This window comes from Macaca mulatta, chromosome X, assembly GCF_049350105.2.
Source record: "Macaca mulatta isolate MMU2019108-1 chromosome X, T2T-MMU8v2.0, whole genome shotgun sequence".
Lineage (NCBI taxonomy): Eukaryota > Metazoa > Chordata > Mammalia > Primates > Cercopithecidae > Macaca > Macaca mulatta.
Genome location: NC_133426.1, coordinates 108484130 through 108502268, shown reverse-complemented (window position 1 = coordinate 108502268; position 18139 = coordinate 108484130). Strand labels below are relative to the sequence as shown.

Sequence of the window (18139 nt, the reverse complement as noted above, 5' to 3'; positions counted from 1 at the left end):
GCAACTTTAAGCCAACCTGGTTTTGTCTGTACTACAAACATTACAGTACATACAGGGAAACTTGGATATAAAACCGGGTAAGTGAATAGAGGATTTTACCCTTTCCTGGCCTCATATATAAAGCAGGATAACATCCCCCAAACAACTAGAAATATATTGCAGAGGCTGGTGTGATCATGTCTGAGGAAACACTTTGGATTTTTAGAAAAGAAAGAAAACTACTCCTGTGAGAAATTATTTTAACAGTTGCCTTGCAGGAATGACAGAACTTTACACAGTAGTCACTTAATAAATGTTAACCTTTATTGTTACTATTATTTATTAAATGACACTAAAACATGGCAGAATGCCCCAGCAAAACAAAAGTCAACCAAAAAACTATCAACCCTGCATTCTAGGTAATTAAGGGTGCTCAATTTTCTTAATTAACTACTATGTTGCAGAACATTGTAAGTACTTTGCATATATTACCTCATTGAATCCTCATAATAAGCCTTATCTATCATTTCAGAGAAGAAATTCAACCTACCTCATTTTTAATCTAAATATTTCTTCCATTCAATATGTGTTCCAATCAATCACTTGCTTCATTCCCATCACTTTTCTTTCTCAAAAACTTCCTAAAAATCAATACCCATTTTAGATAAATAAAAACACATAGATGAATAAAAAGTAAAAAAGTAAAGATCATTCATTATCCTTCTACCCAAAGATAACTACTGTTTCTATCTGGATATCTATAACTCCAGTTTTTAGTGTCCTTTTAAACATGTTTTATTAGTCTTAAAAAATGGAATTATACTTCAAATACTTCTATCTACCCATTTTTTCTTTCTCACTTCACAATGCATAATGAATAGCTTTTCCTGGCAATATAGATTTCCATCAGCATACTTATCCTACTGTGTAAACATTCCTTACTTTATAACCAATCCAATGTGCTAGATACTTAAATTGTTTCCAATTTTTACTAGCTTAGACAGTGCTGGGATGAACAGCCTTGTACATACAATCTTTGGGCAATTATTCAATTACTTCCTCAGGACAAAAGGTTTACATAGTTTAAGGCTTATGATCTGTATTAACAAATGGCCACCACTAGGGTGTGAAAGGCTCCATTTTGCCACACCCTCACTGACACTATACAGTAACAGATAGAGACTTTCATATGGACCCCAATTATTTTCTAGTAAAAAAAGATTTAGTGGGTCTGGGTGTTCAGTGGGATAATATTCAAACAACTCTCCACAACTGGCTTCACCCAGCTTTCCAAAATTATCTACTCCCACTCTCCACACTATCCACTCTAAGCAGAAGGATCTCCTGACTGTCATAGGAAGAGGGTTCCTACTTCCATGCCTTTCTCACACCATGCCCCCCTCGTCTTGTCTCATGGAATTCCCTAACCACCCTACCCCATGCAGGACTCATTTTCAATTGCCACCTCCTCCATGAAGCTTTAGCCGACTAGCACATCCCACAGAAGCTTTTGCCTCCTTTGTGCTCTCAGAGGGAACATATGACAATGAGTACATGCTTCAGATATTCTGTTATCTTTTGGTTTGTACATTTCTTATCTCTCCAACTTGATTATAAACTGAAGGACAGGGATGGTTTCTTTCTTTCTTCTTTTTTTTCTTTCCAGCATTAATATACAACTTTATTGATGATACACAAATTAAATCAATGAAAATGACAGAAGGGAGCTTACTTATGATGAATTGGTTCACTGTCACTTATGCAGAAGAAAAGCAAAATATTTCAATCTAGGCAGCGAGATAAAAAGCAACAAACATGTTTTCAGAACAAGTAGTGATATTCGTTCATCCATCTTAAACCTAAAGACCAACTCGGTTAAATATCAGCATTGATGATACAATATGATATTCATTATTCAAAACTGGTAGCTGAAAGGATTCCTTTACCATATAAACAAGGTGGAGAAAATGAATAGTTTACAATGTGTGTTGCTTCCAAATTACAAAATCAAGGTGTTATTCCTGGCTCTTTGGGAACATATGTTCAGCCAGTTTGGCCATGAATTTTCCAACTTTTACTTTCACCAAAAAATCATGGTGGCTTTCTATTCCCAGAACCTTATCAGCACACACTTGAAATTCTTTTAAAAAGAAAAAAAGTGAACCTTCACCGCATTGATTCTGAGTAGGTTCATTTTCTTCCCATTTGAAATTATCATTTATATTCTCAAATATGACCAGAAGTTTAAGAATAACTTCTTTGTTCTCCTTCTTATTAAAGAGGGAGCCCAGTGAAGATGGTACTTGGGCCCTGAGCAGTTCCCTAGTCATGGCTGGATTTTCAGCCAAATTCAAAAGGAGTTTCAGAACCTGAAGTTTGGTTTCTTCATTTCCCGCTGAAAATAAACGAAAAAAGTCAGAAATGGAATTAGCAAGCATGTGCTGATACTCATTAGTAACAGTCATATTTGTAAGCAATCTCAGTCCAGCAAGCTGCACAGATGAGTTCAATCGAGAAGTGATTGTGTCATCACACACTTGATTCATGTATACCTTAAGCCTGCGCTGATTTTCAGCATTCACACTCAAGTTATTCAGGACAATTAAAGCCTTTTCCTTAACTATGGGATCCCGCGTATTGAGAATCTTTGCGACAATTGGGAGACCACCGAGATCACGAATAATATCTCTGTTAAATGCATAAGCAGCATTGTTACCCAGAGCAATTAAAGCTGCTTCAAGAATATAAGGCTTTTCAGACATCTCAACCAAGCAAAGAACCTTTTGCAGCTCTTGAGGGGACAAAATGGTATCATCTGAATTGGGGGAAGCCCGTTTCTGGACAGCCCGACGTGCCCGGGTAGCCCTGGCCCTTGCCCTGGCCCTGGCTCTGGTTCCAGCTTCAGTCCCAATCCGGGCCCAAGGTGGGTACCATACTATACTCTTGCTCTCATTGCTGTCATCATCATCATCAGACCAGTCATTATACCTGGCCCCAGAACAGTCCCCAGCATCATCCACATCCCCAGATCCACCCTCAGCCATTTTTTCCTTGTTCTGTTTTCTTCCCCTAGTCAGTTTATAAATGCAATAGCAGGCGCCAGCCCCAATCACCAGGCCTGCAGTCACCCAGCCTACTTTCCTGGCGTAGCCCATGCAATCGTCCCTGACAATAGCAGGGACCAAGGAATAGAGTAGTCACTCAGGCTGGGGGAGGAAGGCTGTGGGACTGGGCTCAAGCCTGTGGAGGGTGATCGTCTTCAGCCACTTCAAGGCCACAATAGCTGATTCTGGAGGTTGACCTAGGAGTGGAAGAATAAAATCGGGTTTGAGTTTCTCTTCTGCTTGTGTTGTCCCATGCAGGGAGTTGTGCAGAGGGACAAGATAATAATAATTGAATGCTAGGTAGGAAATGTAGATTGTTGACAAAATCTCTATGCCTCTCATTTCAGCCTTTCCCTCCCCACCCCAGGTCACCCCGCCCAAAGCCTAGATAATGCCAGTGGAATCCACAGATTCTGCTGGGGTCTCAGTCACCACAACCTCAGATGTCCCCAGGGACCTGACTAGAACCCTTGCACTAACCTCCTCAAGACAAGCAGTTCGCCCCTTCTGTTTCCTGGTGGTGTGCCACGCCCAACAACCTTTCCAATCTGCAGAGAGACCAGAGCCAGTGAGAACGGAGCACTTGATGGATTGACTGTTGATTTGTTGCTTTCCTGATTCACCATTCCGGCTATCAGGTTTGTTTTTAACCTCTTTATGCCATCCCAAACATGCACAGGTCTGCCCCCTCCCTAGCCTGAAATGGGAGGGAGGTAAGGAAAATAAAGCAGGATTGGAAGAGCCTGTCCAAAGTGCGAGCGATTTCTAACCCCTCCCCCATTCCAGGCAGCCCCCACGCCCACACCGACCTCTACTGATCGGAGGAAACTTCCTCCCTCGCTTCAAGCGGAGCCACCTGCTATAGCAGACCTGCAGGATGACAGATCGAAAACATGGGGAGTAAGTGCTGTTGAGAGAGGAGGATTATGAACAAACTATCCGATAGGTTTCCCTGCTGTCATTTCCCCCACTTCCCCCCCACCACACACACACAAAGCACGCCATTTCGCCACAGTCCGGGGAGTGCAACAAATACATTCGGACTCAAACCTGTACCTAGATTATTACCTTCTCTGCCTTCTCCCCACCCCCGCGGCCAACCCCGTCCCTCCTAGAGTCCCCAGATGGTCTTACCCTCAAATCGACCTTCACCGATTAGGATTAATTTCCTTCCTCTTCTTTTGCCTGGCGTTGTGCCGCAACCTACAGAAAGACTGGCCACCCGGGAGAGGCTTGGACCCACTAGACACAGAGCCATGGTCAGGAAGACACAGCCACAGGCAGAAAGACGGGAAACTGCCGCCACTGCGTGCTTGGTGGACGGACTAGTCCCCAGAACACAAAACTCTTTTCTAATTCGGAGGCCTGGTTGTCAGAGGTTTCCCACCCTTATTACCTCTCTTGGGGTTCTGCTGACATATCACGTTGCATCTCACCACCCCCGCCCCCATATCCAGCCATTCCCCTCCGGCACTGTCCTGGTGGACTAGGGGCCAACACCCAGGCCACAGCTCCCTTTCCGGATTGCGGGCCTAGGCTCCCAGCAGATTCCCATCTCCCGATCTCTGAGCTTTTCCCCAAACACTCCCCAGCTCACCGTTTCGCAGCATCGAAATGGGGTGCAGGCGGGACATATGTCTTGGAAAGCGGGCGGCGAGTGGGAGAGACGACGGAGGCGCCTCAGTACCCGCGACGGTCTCGGCCCTACACCCTCTAGCACCCTGACTTTATGGAATCTCCCAGGCACTGACCTGCAGGGATCCGGGACAATTTTCTTCTCCTCTTCCTTTTTCCCTCCGCCGCAGGCCCGCCCGCCCTCAGGGCAATGGGGAGCTGGTACTCAGACGGGAACAACGACCAGGACAAGAAGGACTTCTGCACACGTCAGCTCTTGGTCACGTGAGAGCTACGTCATCCACCAACTCGGGTCCCCAATTTCCCCTCCCACCAGCAGTGCGGCAGAAGAGGGCCCGCCCCCCTCCTTTCCCTCCCCCACACCAGGCCTTGTTACTCTTTCTTCTTCGATAATCTCATCACCTTGTAGTTGTGTTTCCCTTCCACCGATTACCAGAAAGGGACGACATCTTCCCCTGGGGCTACGGGCCACTTGTACTTTTTATGAAAAATTGCCTCTTCCTTCCCTAGGCTCCTGGGACAGCAGCCTCTCCCTCCACCTTCCCTCCCCCGAGCTATTAAAGTCTACCATTTCCTCTGAAATCTAGTCCCAGATCTGAAAGGAACAAGCGATCGGAAAAGAAAATCTGGAATGAGAGTGTGGCTTTTACTTTCTTAATACTTTGTTATTTTTGTTCCGTCCTCCCCCGCCCCCAGCCTGCATTCTTTTTACGAGAAAAAAAAAATACTATAAAGCTATTTCCATTTTAGAAAAAAATGAGTGGAAGCTGGAGAATGATGTTGGGTGATGGCCTCCAAAAGTCCCACATTTTCTCACTTGGTGGAGAGTGTTACACACTTCACTCAAAGCAATCTTAATGTCTTCTGGGGCCTAGCACACAGCACAGCCCTGAATGAGCTAATCAGTGTGTCTGGCAATATGTAAATCCTCTGACTAGACCAGTCTTCTAAATAGGAGAGCTACAGACTTTCACCTGCACCCATTAGCAAGGTGGAGGCATTGAAGCCACAAAAGCCAGAACGCAGGAAAAAAAAAAAAAAAAAAAAAAAAAAAACCTGAGGAGAAAACATAAGTGCACAGTAGGTATCTGTGAGATAAAGCATGCACACTGAAAAAATGAGTGTGCATAAAAAGAACATTACAAAATACACTTGGTCAAAATAGATAGTATCATCTATAAACGAAATAAGTATTAGAGGAACACAGACCAAGACAAAATTGGCTGAAACCGGAAACTAGCAATTAGTATGAAACTATTTCACTCACTGGTTTGATAAGCTGAATAATTCACCCATCATCAATGATTTAACTTTTTTAAAGTAGGAAAAGGAATAAAATAATTACATCCCCTCATTATTTAAGTTAACCAGATTTGATTTCAGTGGCTTGCAACTAAACAATCTTAACTAAAGCACAATACAAAAACAGGTAACAATACAAAAAGTAATATAGCTTTTCAGAACATAGGGTCTTCAGTGAGATATTCCTTAATAGTTTGAATAAAAGGTTATTATTTGAGTATAACTTTTAAAATACCCAGACAATATGGGAGTAAATCAAGAGACTGAGGAGGTTGAGAACAGGCAAACCCCCAGGAAAATTCATATCTATGTAACTTCTGGGAGGCAGTACTAGAATGTGATTGAAATTTATTTAGTAAACAGAAACCAAATCAACTGTATGATCCTGTGTTTAGAGAAAGATCATGTGTAGCAAAGGGGCTCATTCAAGCATAGGAACATATGAAAGGGACAGTCAGAAGAAAGTGTTGGTATTTCCCACCCAAGCACTGTCTGGAGGAGAAAAAGTGTTGGCTAAGGAGAATGGAACATTTCGCTTTCTCTGGCAGAGTCATGCCCATGATGTGTAATAGTACTTCATGCTTCCTCAGCTGAAACTCCCTTCTTAAGATGAACAAATACCCTCGCTTTGATTGCAGGCTCACCAAACAACCTTTGAAGGTTGTGTTTTCCGAAGTAGTAGCTTGTCTACAAGGAAAGAATGGGCAGGTAAGACTGACTGAAACCTCCAGTACCCCCTGACAGTTGTATTTCTCAGGGCAAATTATTCAGTTGTCACTCCTGTTGAAACAGCCTCCCTTGTGGTCTACTTATGGGGAGAGAATGCAGAGATCCCTAGGTTTGAGCATTCAGATCGATTTATATATAAGTCTCTATGAATGGGAGACTTTCCTTGAGGCATCCAGAGGCAACTCTTCTCAGCATACAAACAAAATCAGGATTTGGTCATGCAATACTGAGGAAGAGACCCTGAACTACAGACGCAACCTTGTGGGAATCCTGTGGGAGAAGCCAAGTGGCCTTGGCTCAAAGGACAACCTTGTGCATCACCATTTCATAACCATACCTTTCTAATGTTTAGTTAATGGTGGAAATTACAACTAAGATACTCTGTGGCATATTATGCCCCCAGCACTTCCGTTATAGATAAACAAAGGGTTAATTTCCAAAGTGGTTAAAGGGCTCCTGCAAATCAACAACAACATCTGAAACAGTTTAAATTTCTCCCTGGGAAAAGAAAGGAAGTGCATTTTACATTTTACATACCCTATTGTTTTCCTCAGCCAAAGGGTGGGTATTGTGCCCAAAACAGACCAACCAAAAGCTGTCTTACTAAAATTTCAATCTTCATCAGAGAAATAAAAACCTGAAAACCGGTGGACTTGTGACATCCTGAAAAGACATCTATCAATTTCTCCTACCTAAACCCCTCGGAAATGAGCCTGGTCTTCAACATTTCCTCCTTAAGCTAACCAGGCTTGTTCTATGTCGCTTGCAACCACACAACCTTAAGTAAGACACAATACCAAAATTACACAATACAAAAAGTAGTATCTTTTCAAGATAACATCCTTCTATAATTTATTTTTTTCACCCTCCACAATTCCATTAGTGTCACCATTTGCTGATCGTTTTTTTGTTTCTGGGTACTTTATAAGTTACATATCACACGTGAACTGATTTAAGCCAAAAGTTTTGTTTTGGCAGTGGTTTCACAGTAGTTTTTTGCGGGCTGAGGAACTTTTAACTGTCCTGTCTGAGGACTTCTTTAAGCATTTTCCTTTCTCACTTTTGAACGGTATGTGAGCCTTATAACATGTCCTTAAGTAAATATTTGTTGGTAGATGTATAATGGAGAGCAAAGTAGTTTTTTCTTTCTTTCTTTCTTTGTTTTTAATGCTAGTCTCCAGGTAGGAATTGGTAGAATCATGGATCAGAAGAACAAAGAGGTAAGAGAATCGAAAGGGTTTTTATAACCATGGGATTTTAGGAAGTTTTAGACAGGGAGTGGATTCAAACCAGGAAAGGTCTGGCATACTGGGAGAATGGTAGTGAGAAGTTATACATTGGACTAACTGGAGAATATACCAAAAGGGTGGAGATAGGTTATACTAGTGAGGAGAGGGTAGGAGTAAAGTTTTTGTCCTTGAAGCCTGACTAAGTGTTGTGAAAGTAAGTTCTTATTGTAAATCCATGTCTGTGACACCAAGTCATCTGTCTTTATTAAGCTTTACATACTCCTTAGTTTTTTTAATGTATATATTCAAAACAAACAAAAGCCACTTATACAACTACCTAGCAGCCAAACACTGAATGATGGACTGTTGAATCTGAGAATTCTGTTAGTAAGCCTTCATAAGTATAATTCACTTGTCTAGGGGAAGTAAATAAAGGGTCATAAAAAAAAATGAGGTAAAGATTTAGAGAGATTAAGATGTGATATTGGTGAGTTTGGACTATAAAAGGGGAAGACCAGAAAGTTGTGACATATTGACTTCTGAATATTCACCAGCAAGGCACTAGGACTCCCTGGCTTGCCTCCTGAAAGGGCCTCCTCCACACAGGGGCCCCTCACTGGGGAGCCCCTCCCTCTGAGGTGTCATATTTCAGTGTTCTAAGAGGTTGCCTGGAGTGTCTATATTTAGAGTGTGACTCCTCAGCAGGGACAGGTGGATGCTTGAGAACTAACTTCTGCATACTTGGTCCCTGAGTTTTGGGATTATTCTGAGGGGCTTGTACTGGTGGCTTGGTGAAATTGTAACAGAAGGCAGGAAGCGTAAAGCCCTCTTTTTTCTGGCAACTGCTTGAGATCCTGTGCATTGCCCTTCCACTTGTGAGGGAAAAAAATGACACAGACATGAGGGGTGTTGCAGTGATTCCCAGTCACCCACAGACCCTCACCACCATCTCCACTGGAAAATGCCGAACACTCACCACTGCTAGGGTAGCATACAATACATGAATGGCAGACAGCAGCAAGATCACCAACAGTGTCATGATGGAAAGAAAATTACCTCAAGTCTCATTTTCATCAATAGGATAACAAGAAATTATCTAATTTCTGGATGATTTATGGGTTGCACCACAAACTTCAGAATAGATTTTAAATAAAACCCTGTGAATTAAAGGCAGGCTTATCTGTGGAGTCACTAATCTGTAAAGTTCATCTGAAGATGTAAGATTCCTCTGAAGTTGGGGTTTGCAAAAAAATCTGTCTTTTGAAGCCAGAGTGAAAGTCACCCAGCAATCTTCTATGAAGATGTCAGTCATATTACACCTAATACTATGAGTTCAGCCAGGAGAAGGAAAGGGACAATAGTTCACATACTTAAAATGGTCAAAATTAGAACACTGACTTTCTCAGTATAGATTCATTTGTCCATCAATTTATAAATCATGTTGAAAGCACAACTGGTTTTGTTTGTAAGGGTATGTTTTTCATTTTAATATGTTGTTTGAAAGCTGCTATTTCCTGTGCAGTCAGAAGAAAATATTTTCAACTTAACACAAACTAACTTCACCAAATCAATGAGGCCTCCCTCTTAACTGGGAAATCTTGCTTATGTTATATAAATTTTTGTAAAAAAAAAAAAAAAAAAAAAAAGGTTTGAATTATTTCTTCTCCAAGTGGGAAAAGCTTTATTTTTTTTTCCGATTACAAAATAGTGTAGTTCAAGTCAATAAAAAAGAAAGGACAAAATATAACTTAAATGTTATTAAAATACTAATTAAAATCTCACCACTGCCTGGACTTCCGTTTCTGCCCCTTCCCCCAATGTTGATGCAGACAGAGACTGAACATGGAAAAGGGTAGAAATTTAAGAAAGGGGCTGCAGGAGTTCCAGAGCCAAGGAAAGGATGAGACAATTCCCCAAGAAGTGTAAGTGAAGGGCAGACCCAGGAAAAGATGCTGCCCCTTCCTGGAATTAGAGAAACACAAATTGAAACACCAGAAAGACAGGGCCATTTCTGGTTTCTGGTATTGTTACAGAGGAAAAAAGTCACAGGGCCCACTGTGGGAGTTGAGGGGGAGATACAAGGCAGGCTGGCGCCTGCCGCACTGCTTGTGGGAGTGGAAATTGGGGGCCAGAACGCACCGGTGACGTGGCTGTCACGTGACCAAGAGCCGCCTAGAGCACAAGTCCTGCTAGTCGCCTCCGTCTGGGTACCAGCCCCCTATTACTCTGCAGGCGTGTGAAGAAAGAAGGAAACTAGCTCGGACTGTGCAGGTCGGTGCGAGGATGGGCGCTGCTTCAGAGGAGGTATGGGTGGAAGAGGGCCAAGAACGCCACAGATCCGAGTTCAGGCCGATCACAGCTGGGTCCTTTCTCGCCTACTTTCTAAATACTGCCACCAACCCCCACCCCACCCCGTGCTCATTTTAGTAGAGAGAAGTGGCGGGTTTCGGGTGGGGGTGAGGGGAGTGAAAGGCGTTTCCAGAGATTCCGAGAAAAGAAAGGTTCCAGTGTCCCGGGTGCTGGTCCGTCCACCAAGCACTCCGTCCCCTCGGTCCCTTGTCTGTTTGCAGGTTTGTAGGTCTGTTGGCCTGTAGGTTTCGGCACAAGTCTCAGCAAGAGAAGGAGAAAACTGCCTTGGTTGGAACCTTGCAGGTCAGTGTGAAGGTGGGATTAGCCCAGGACCACGGGTGGGGGTGGCGGAGGAGAGGGGCTGGGATATGAGAGGGCCGGGTCCGAGTCGCCCTCTCCTGGCCCCTTCTTTCTCCACACCCCCTCCCATTTCAGTGCAGGGAAAGGGGTGTGGCGGCCTTTGCTGGGGAAATGGCGGACGACAAGTGGGGCGGGGGAGGCCTGCGTCGGGAAAGTCAGTAGAGTATGAGAAATCTTTTAAACTCAAGTGCCTAAAATTCACAAAAGCAGAAATTGGGACATGTGTCCTCAGTCCATCCACTACACTTTCATTTCTCCATTTCCGCCTACCTGTCTTTGCATTTACCCTTCTGCCAGACTCTATCCTCTATCACTGTGGAGGGACCACTGACAACAGAAGACAAGGGAAAACCAAGGAATTTACCTGACTTTGGTAGAGGTTAGTGAGAGAAACTGCCTTAATCTTTGGAAGTGGAGGTCTGGTGAAGGAGACTACCTGAGAGGTACTCACACTGTCACCCTCCTAGCTATCATAGCACAGACCCGTCTACTGCCCTTCCCTGTGGACCCAGAAAGAGAAATGGGGGCTCCTGAGGTCCATAGAGGAAGACAGAAAAGAACAAAGAAATTATATCCTGTTAATCTGCCTTTCTCACCAACTCAAAATCCACCTGTCTGTGAGGCACAAAGCCAAACATAGTCCCGAGCCCTAATATTCTGTTTCACCCATAGATTCATCACAAGAGAGCTACAAGAGCCTAGAAGAAGCTAAAGACTGCTACCCTCCATCCTTACTCACCCTGGACCTGAGAGACCTCTTCAATCAGGTGGAGCAAGGCCCTCTCCTGTCCTGCCCCAAGGCTGGCACGGACTTGAGCATGGGCCGGGCTCGGGAAGTGGGTTGGATGGCGGCAGGACTGATGATTGGGGCTGGTGCCTGCTACTGCGTTTACAAACTGACCATAGGAAGAGATGACAGTGAGAAGCTGGAGGAGGAGGAGGAAGAGGAGTGGGACGATGACCAGGAGCTGGATGAGGAGGAGCCTGATATTTGGTTTGATATTGAAACTATGGCTCGGCCCTGGAGTGAGGATGGGGATTGGACTGAACCTGGGGCCCCAGGTGGCACTGAAGACAGGCCCTCAGGGGGAGGCAAGGCCAACCGAGCACACCCAATAAAACAGCGGCCATTCCCCTATGAACATAAAAATACTTGGAGTGCTCAAAATTGTAAAAATGGCAGTTGTGTTCTGGACCTCTCCAAGTGTCTTTTCATTCAGGGAAAACTGTTGTTTGCTGAGCCCAAGGATGCGGGCTTTCCATTTAGCCAGGATATCAATAGCCATTTGGCCAGTCTCTCAATGGTTAGAAACACGGGCCCCACACCAGACCCCACTGTTAGAGAGGCTTTGTGCGCCACGGATAACTTAAATGCCAGCATTGAAAGTGAGGGCCAGATTAAGATGTACATCAATGAAGTGTGTCAGGAGACTGTGTCACATTGCTGCAACTCATTTCTGCAGCAGGCCGGATTAAATTTGTTAATAAGCATGACAGTTATTAATAACATGCTTGCCAAGTCCGTTTCAGACTTGAAGTTTCCTTTGATATCAGAGGGAAGTGGATGTGCTAAGGTTCAGGTTTTGAAACCACTGATGGGTTTGTCTGAAAAGCCAGTCTTGGCGGGGGAGTTAGTCGGTGCCCAGATGCTCTTCTCATTCATGTCCCTCTTTATCAGAAAAGGAAACAGAGAGATTCTCCTGGAAACCCCTGCCCCATAAACGGCCCTCTGGAACACAATGGGACGGAATCCACCCACAACGCGCTTGGTTTGCAGATGTCAAAGAATCTGCAGAGGGTGCTACTGAAGATCCAGCCTTAGCCAATCACCACCTCATTGGGTGAAAGTTCCAGGGCTCAATCCAGGACCACACTCTTATTGGCCAGGCAGGGGCTCCCACAGAGCTTTGAGTAACTTGTTGGTTGTGCAGTCTGCAGGCAATGTTGGCACTGTAAATTCCTCCCTTGCAGCCTCCTTCATGTGGTGAGGGGATCACTTCAGCTGCCTGCTGTGGACAAAGAACATCAAATTACAGCTATTGTTGCCTGTGGTGGTCTCCCTGTCCAAGCAGAACCGCTTTGCAGAGACCAGACGCATATCGCAGCTTGAGCTGAAAATGCATTTGTTGCAGCTTAGGTTGAATTATTTTTCGTTTACTCTTTCTTCTACACGCGCCTGATGGATAGTGAACCTATTCATCAAAAAAGTGCACTGCTCTTCTGTCTATTGTACCGACTTAACCTCTTCCACCCAAGTCCGCATCTGTGTGTATCATCAATAAAGTTGTGTGCTTTGATTGGCAGAAAAGAGTCATGGTCCTTGTCCTTGAGTTTACAGTCTGCACTGAGAGAAGGACAAAAAAAGCACGATAAACGCCAGCTGACTGGGACTTCTGTTCCCTGACAAATGCCGGCTTATCGGTGCTCACAGGAGGCAGGGATAGAGAGGGGCTGCAGTGCTCAGAATAAACTTCAAGAAGGGGCTGGGGGCGGGGGTGGGAGGAAGGGAGGGGCACAGCGGGGGAGTTCGTGGAATTAGGATGGAATGTTGAGAGGACTGAAAGAGACAACACCCGTGGAGCAGGCAGCACCGTGCCCGGCACAGAGAAATCCCTTCTTAATGTCTTTTCCTTGACTGCCAGCCTGGAAAGAAAGGTCAGTAACCCCGGCCTTTTCGTTTGTCTGCGCATCCCGACGTGGGGATGGGGACCGGGGTGGAGCAGGTGGGGGAGCTCTACCACGCATCGGGGCGCATTTATTGCACAAAGGTTGCCGCTTGCCCAGCACCTACCCTGTGTAGTTCTGTCCCTCCTGCGAAGCCACGGGGAAATCTGCTTCCAGCCCTCCTTCTCTCTTCCTTGGGATCCCCGGCGCTACTTCCTGACAGAGTGAGAGGGTTGGCCGCTGCTCCCTTTGGAGCAACCTCCTTTCTTCCATATCCCCACTACCTTTGGTGGGACCCTGGAAGGGGACAGTGGAGCCTTCCATCAACTACCCGCGGGGGTGATAGGGCAAATGCTGAGGGCACTTGGCACGACCGAGGTCACTCCATCCATCCGGAGACACCTCCACACTCTCCATCTGAGGTCCCTGCACTTTGCCAGGAAAGGAAGAGCCCGTGGGCACAGAAGCACTCCATGGGTCAGGGCAGCTCGTTCTGCCCCTGACCCGCCCCCATCTCCAACATTACCAGATCCTGCCCAGCAGGTTTAGCCCCTGAATCAGCAAAGCCAGATTCCCTGTATGTTTGTGTTGTGTGTGTCAAGAAGTGGTCCCCTTCCCTAAAGCCATGGCAAACCCAGTAAACACATCTGCTTCCTTTGGGCAAGGCTGCTGCCGTGCCGGTACCCTCTCGGTCTCCCAGGGCTGCTGCTGTGGGTCACTGTGTCCTGGGCGGCCGCCATCTCTGTGGTGCTGGGCATTCGGCTTGTTCTCTTCCACACAGAACAAAGCTTTCTTTTCTTGTCTTATTCTCCCTTCCCCGCGCAGCTTGGGTTCCAGGTGGGTTACAACTTTCCTGCTTGTACCATCTGCCCCACAGTCCATGCTGGCCAGAGGGCCTGAGTGCCTGCCAGGTCCCCTGACCAACTCTGGGAAACCCTCCCACCTGGAATGGGGACCAGGCCTCTTCCCAGGCCCTGGTGTCTGGGATGGCCAACAAACGACTTGCAGTTATTGTGACACCACACCCCCCATCAAGGCTCACACTGCTGGGGCTTCCTTGGCTGGCTCTGGGAGCCCTGTCTCAGTTCCTAAGGGTTCCTAAGAGCTGTCAGAAGGACCACCCTTTCTCCCAAGCCAACCACAGTTTGGCTGGGCAATCTGATTTCAAAGGGGATTTCCCTGCAGACAGCTCCGCAACCACTTTTCCCAGTGGAGCCTGCTTCACCAACACTGTCTTCAGTGACACCTCATTGCTCAGTCTCTTTGAGCACAAAGGCATCCTCCTAGCCTGTGGTCCGGAATTACCATGCACGTCCCTACTTCCCTGCATGCTACCAAATTTCCCTTTGCGTACACTTGTCCACCATCTCTGAGGCACTTGACACAGTGAGGCCGCAGCTGAGTCCTAACTCAGGGAGCGCCCCAGAGGCTTTCTGCCCATCTCCTGAGCAAACTCTGTTACAGAAAAGCCCATCAGCGTCCAAGCGTCTCCACGGCATTGTCTTGGCCCAAGTCAAAACCCTCCTGTCCATTTGCTGGCACTGCCCTCCCAAAAGCACTCACGCACAGCCCTTCTGTCCTGCCCCCTCATCCCCTGACTGGTTGCAGTGCCTGGGTACGAGCCCAGTTCCCGTGGATTCTGCCTCCCTGGGATGCGTAGGGGAGTCGGGAGCATGCCTGCCTCCCAGGGCCTGATCAAGACACTGAGAGGTTCTCAGCACTGGCAAGAGCACCGGTGCCCCCATTCCATATGTAACGCAAACATAAAAACAGCCCCGAGCCATCAATCACAATACATACCTGCCTGCTGCAACCAAAAGACAGTCTTTCTGGGCTTCCCCGTGGCAAAAATTGGGAAAGGTCATCAATCCTGAGCTTGCCACATTCTGTGGGGAGTGCTCTGCCTTGATGGTGCCACCCCAGCCTGAGCCTGTCTCTTGTGTCAATCTGGAACTGCTGCCACAGGCTGTCTTCCATCTCCAGAAAGGGCCCCCTGGGTTTTGCTTCTCATCTATCTCATGAGCTCGTTTCCATTTGGTGTCTGTAGGCACTGACTGACTTCCAGACCAACTTCAGGTGCCCTCCCCAGCCTGCGGCCTCTCCTAGGGATTTTGTGGTTTGCCACCCCCACCCCGCCCCCCTCCAGGTGAGTGCACACAAGGTTGCAGACATCCAGCTTCCCGGCAGGCGCGTCCTGTCTCAGACACTGGATCCTCACCGGGGTACTGTGCCACTCTCAAAGCAGTGTCCACCACAATCCCCTTACTTTTAAGTGCCACCCTGAACCAACATAGCCCTCACCCAGTCTGTCCCTCTGACGATGCACCACTTGGCAAAGAGTTGGGTAGCTGTGGCGAGGGGTTGCTCTTGCCTCTCTTCTGAGGGACACTGGCTGCTCTATGATGCAGATGGGCACTACACCAGAGTCCAGCAGAGTGCTGCAGAGGGCCGGCCTTTGCCCCATCTGTTACAAATGCCAGATGTGTCTTCTCACTGGCTGCCACTTCCCTACTCTCTGTGATCATGGCCTCCTTTCCATCCTGGAGGTCCATTTTCCCTTACTGCCTCTTGTTTTGGTGTGAAGTTTAGGACAGGCTTTCCCACTTTCCCATGAACACAGTCTCCTTGGCAGTTTTCTCGTTCTTTCACACCTTTCTATTCAGAGTTTTGTCTCATCGATCTGTCTGGAATTTACTTTTGTGCAAGGTGAGAGACAGTGATGTGACTTGACTTCTTTTCCCTCATGATTAGCCGATGAGCCCAGCACCACTGGTTGAGCACTCCGTTCTAGTGCTGTCTGTGGCACGTTCTGGGATCCTCATGTGCCCAGCTGCGCACCTACTCTGTGGTTTCCAAGCATTAAAGTTTCTCCTGAGGCACATCCCTTTCCCTCAGGAACCTCTTATTGACTTGGAGTCCCTCAGCTCACTAGGTGGCCTAAGGCAGGTGGGGTGTGTGTGTGTGTGTGTGTGTTGGTGGGGAGAGCTGTGTTGGTGCTTGTGAGCAGGCCTCTGCTCCAGGTATGTTCTCAGGACATATTCTGGCCCACAGGAAGCTTAGGAACTCTCATCCTGCCGACCTTTGCACCATGGCAAACTGGGCACTGGTCTCTCTCCTCTCCCAAATTACTATATCTGTACAAGAAAAGTTTCAGAACAGTGTACTGTGCATATAATTGTAAATATTGTATATCCTGTAACACTATATACTGTTTTATGTAATTATACTTTTCCTAAATATAGTGTGGAGTATCTCTGGAATGATGCACAAAGAAATGATTGCTGTGTTTTTTGTTTTTTTGTTTTTTTTGGCTCCTAGCATGTATTATATATTAGATCTGCAAGGAGAAGATCCATAACTCATTTAATTGTCTTTTTCTGTCCTTTGTGCCTCTTGAATTTTGTACTTATTTATCCATGTCCCATTGGTAAATAAATTTACTAAAAGACAATTATTGCAGGTTTCTGTAAAAGCTGTTGATGTAGCATTATCATTCTGCAGTCAGACTCTTTTGGTGAACTCTCTTATTAATTTTATTACATTGTCTGTTTTTTTTCTTTCTGAGTTCTTAAGTAGATAAATGCACTGTACAAATTATGACAGTTTTATCTCTTCCTATTCAATAGTTTTTAGTTCATTTCTTTTACTTATCTCATTGCATTGTCAGGGATCTCCAGAAAAACAGTATTGATGATACAGCACATATTTGTCTTGTTTCTGATTTTAATGGTCGATGTTTCAGTGTAAGGTTGGTGTTTGCTGGAGGTTTCTGAATAAATAGTATGTCATGTATTTATATAATAGGATTTATAAAGCATTAAAAATGAGTGAACGGCTGGGCGTGGTTGCTCACGCCTGTAATCCCAGCACTTTGGGAGGCCGAGGTGGGCGGATCACCTGAGGTCGGGAGATTGAGACCAGCCAACCAACATGGAGAAAATCCCATCTCTACTAAAAATATAGAATTAGCCGGGTGTGGTGGTGCATGCCTGTAATCTCATCTATTCAGGAGGCTGAGGCAGGAGAATCACTTGAATCCAGGAAGCAGAGGCTGCAGTGAGCCAAGATTGCGCCATTGCACTGCAGCCTGGGCAACAAGAGCAAAACTCCGTCTCAAAAAAAAAAAAAAAAAAAAAAAGAAAAGAAAGAGTGAACTAGATCTCTATGTATCAGGCTTGACAATTTTCACAAACCTAATGTTGAATGAAATAATCAATTTGCAGAAAGACTTCGTATAATGCCATTTATATAATTTTAAACATATGAAACTATGTGTTATATTGATACATATATTTATAGCAGTATTTAAAATGGACACTGACAGATGTACATCAGTTTTGCAATATCAATTGCCTCTGGGAATGGCTGGAGGAAAATGTGACTCCAACAATATATATAATTTAATTTTATCTATTAAGAAAAAGATTATAAACAAATATAAACATTAACATTGCTAATTATGGATGATGTATACATAGATCCTCATTGTTTTTTCTCTATATATCTTTTTTTTAAATTAAAACTAAAGATGTATTGTGTACCCAATACAATTAATTTAAAAAATTCCATCACCTAGACATATTCTCAAGAAATTTTAGGATAATAAGGACTGAAAGGAGACCTAAAAGCTTCCCAGGATAAGGGGAATGCCACCTACAAATCAAACTGGCATCAGACTTCCTAGTCATAATACTTGATGATAAATGTTGATGTATAAATGCCTTGAAATCCTTAGAGAATATACTTTTCTCTAGTATTCTATTCCTAAACATACTATCAAGCAGGTAT

The 18139-nt window shown here is 45.3% G+C and overlaps 2 protein-coding genes across 11 annotated transcripts; one reads left to right on the top strand and one right to left on the bottom strand.

Annotated features, from left to right (window-relative positions):
• Positions 1-281: 281 nt before the first annotated feature.
• On the bottom strand, positions 282-4982 carry ARMCX3 (armadillo repeat containing X-linked 3). Of its 5 annotated transcripts, none has more exons than XM_015127820.3 (5): positions 4681-4982; positions 4218-4325; positions 3893-3953; positions 3564-3631; positions 282-3280 (listed from the first exon to the last, which is right to left on the bottom strand). In XM_015127820.3, exon 5 carries the CDS (start codon positions 3132-3134, stop codon positions 1995-1997), a length of 1140 nt encoding a protein of 379 aa, XP_014983306.1. In that variant the 5' UTR covers positions 3135-3280; positions 3564-3631; positions 3893-3953; positions 4218-4325; positions 4681-4982; the 3' UTR covers positions 282-1994.
• A 5153-nt stretch (positions 4983-10135) lies between these two features.
• LOC703921 (protein ARMCX6) lies at positions 10136-12995 on the top strand. Of its 6 annotated transcripts, none has more exons than XM_015127832.3 (4): positions 10136-10249; positions 10549-10630; positions 10985-11066; positions 11360-12995. In XM_015127832.3, exon 4 carries the CDS (start codon positions 11506-11508, stop codon positions 12406-12408), a length of 903 nt encoding a protein of 300 aa, XP_014983318.1. In that variant the 5' UTR covers positions 10136-10249; positions 10549-10630; positions 10985-11066; positions 11360-11505; the 3' UTR covers positions 12409-12995. The 6 variants fall into 6 exon arrangements, with proteins under 6 accessions (XP_014983318.1, XP_077845352.1, XP_014983319.1 ...); XM_077989226.1 differs by lacking the exon at positions 10985-11066 and adding an exon at positions 10763-10850; XM_015127833.3 differs by having other exon boundaries at positions 10136-10282.
• The last annotated feature ends 5144 nt before the right edge of the window (positions 12996-18139 follow it).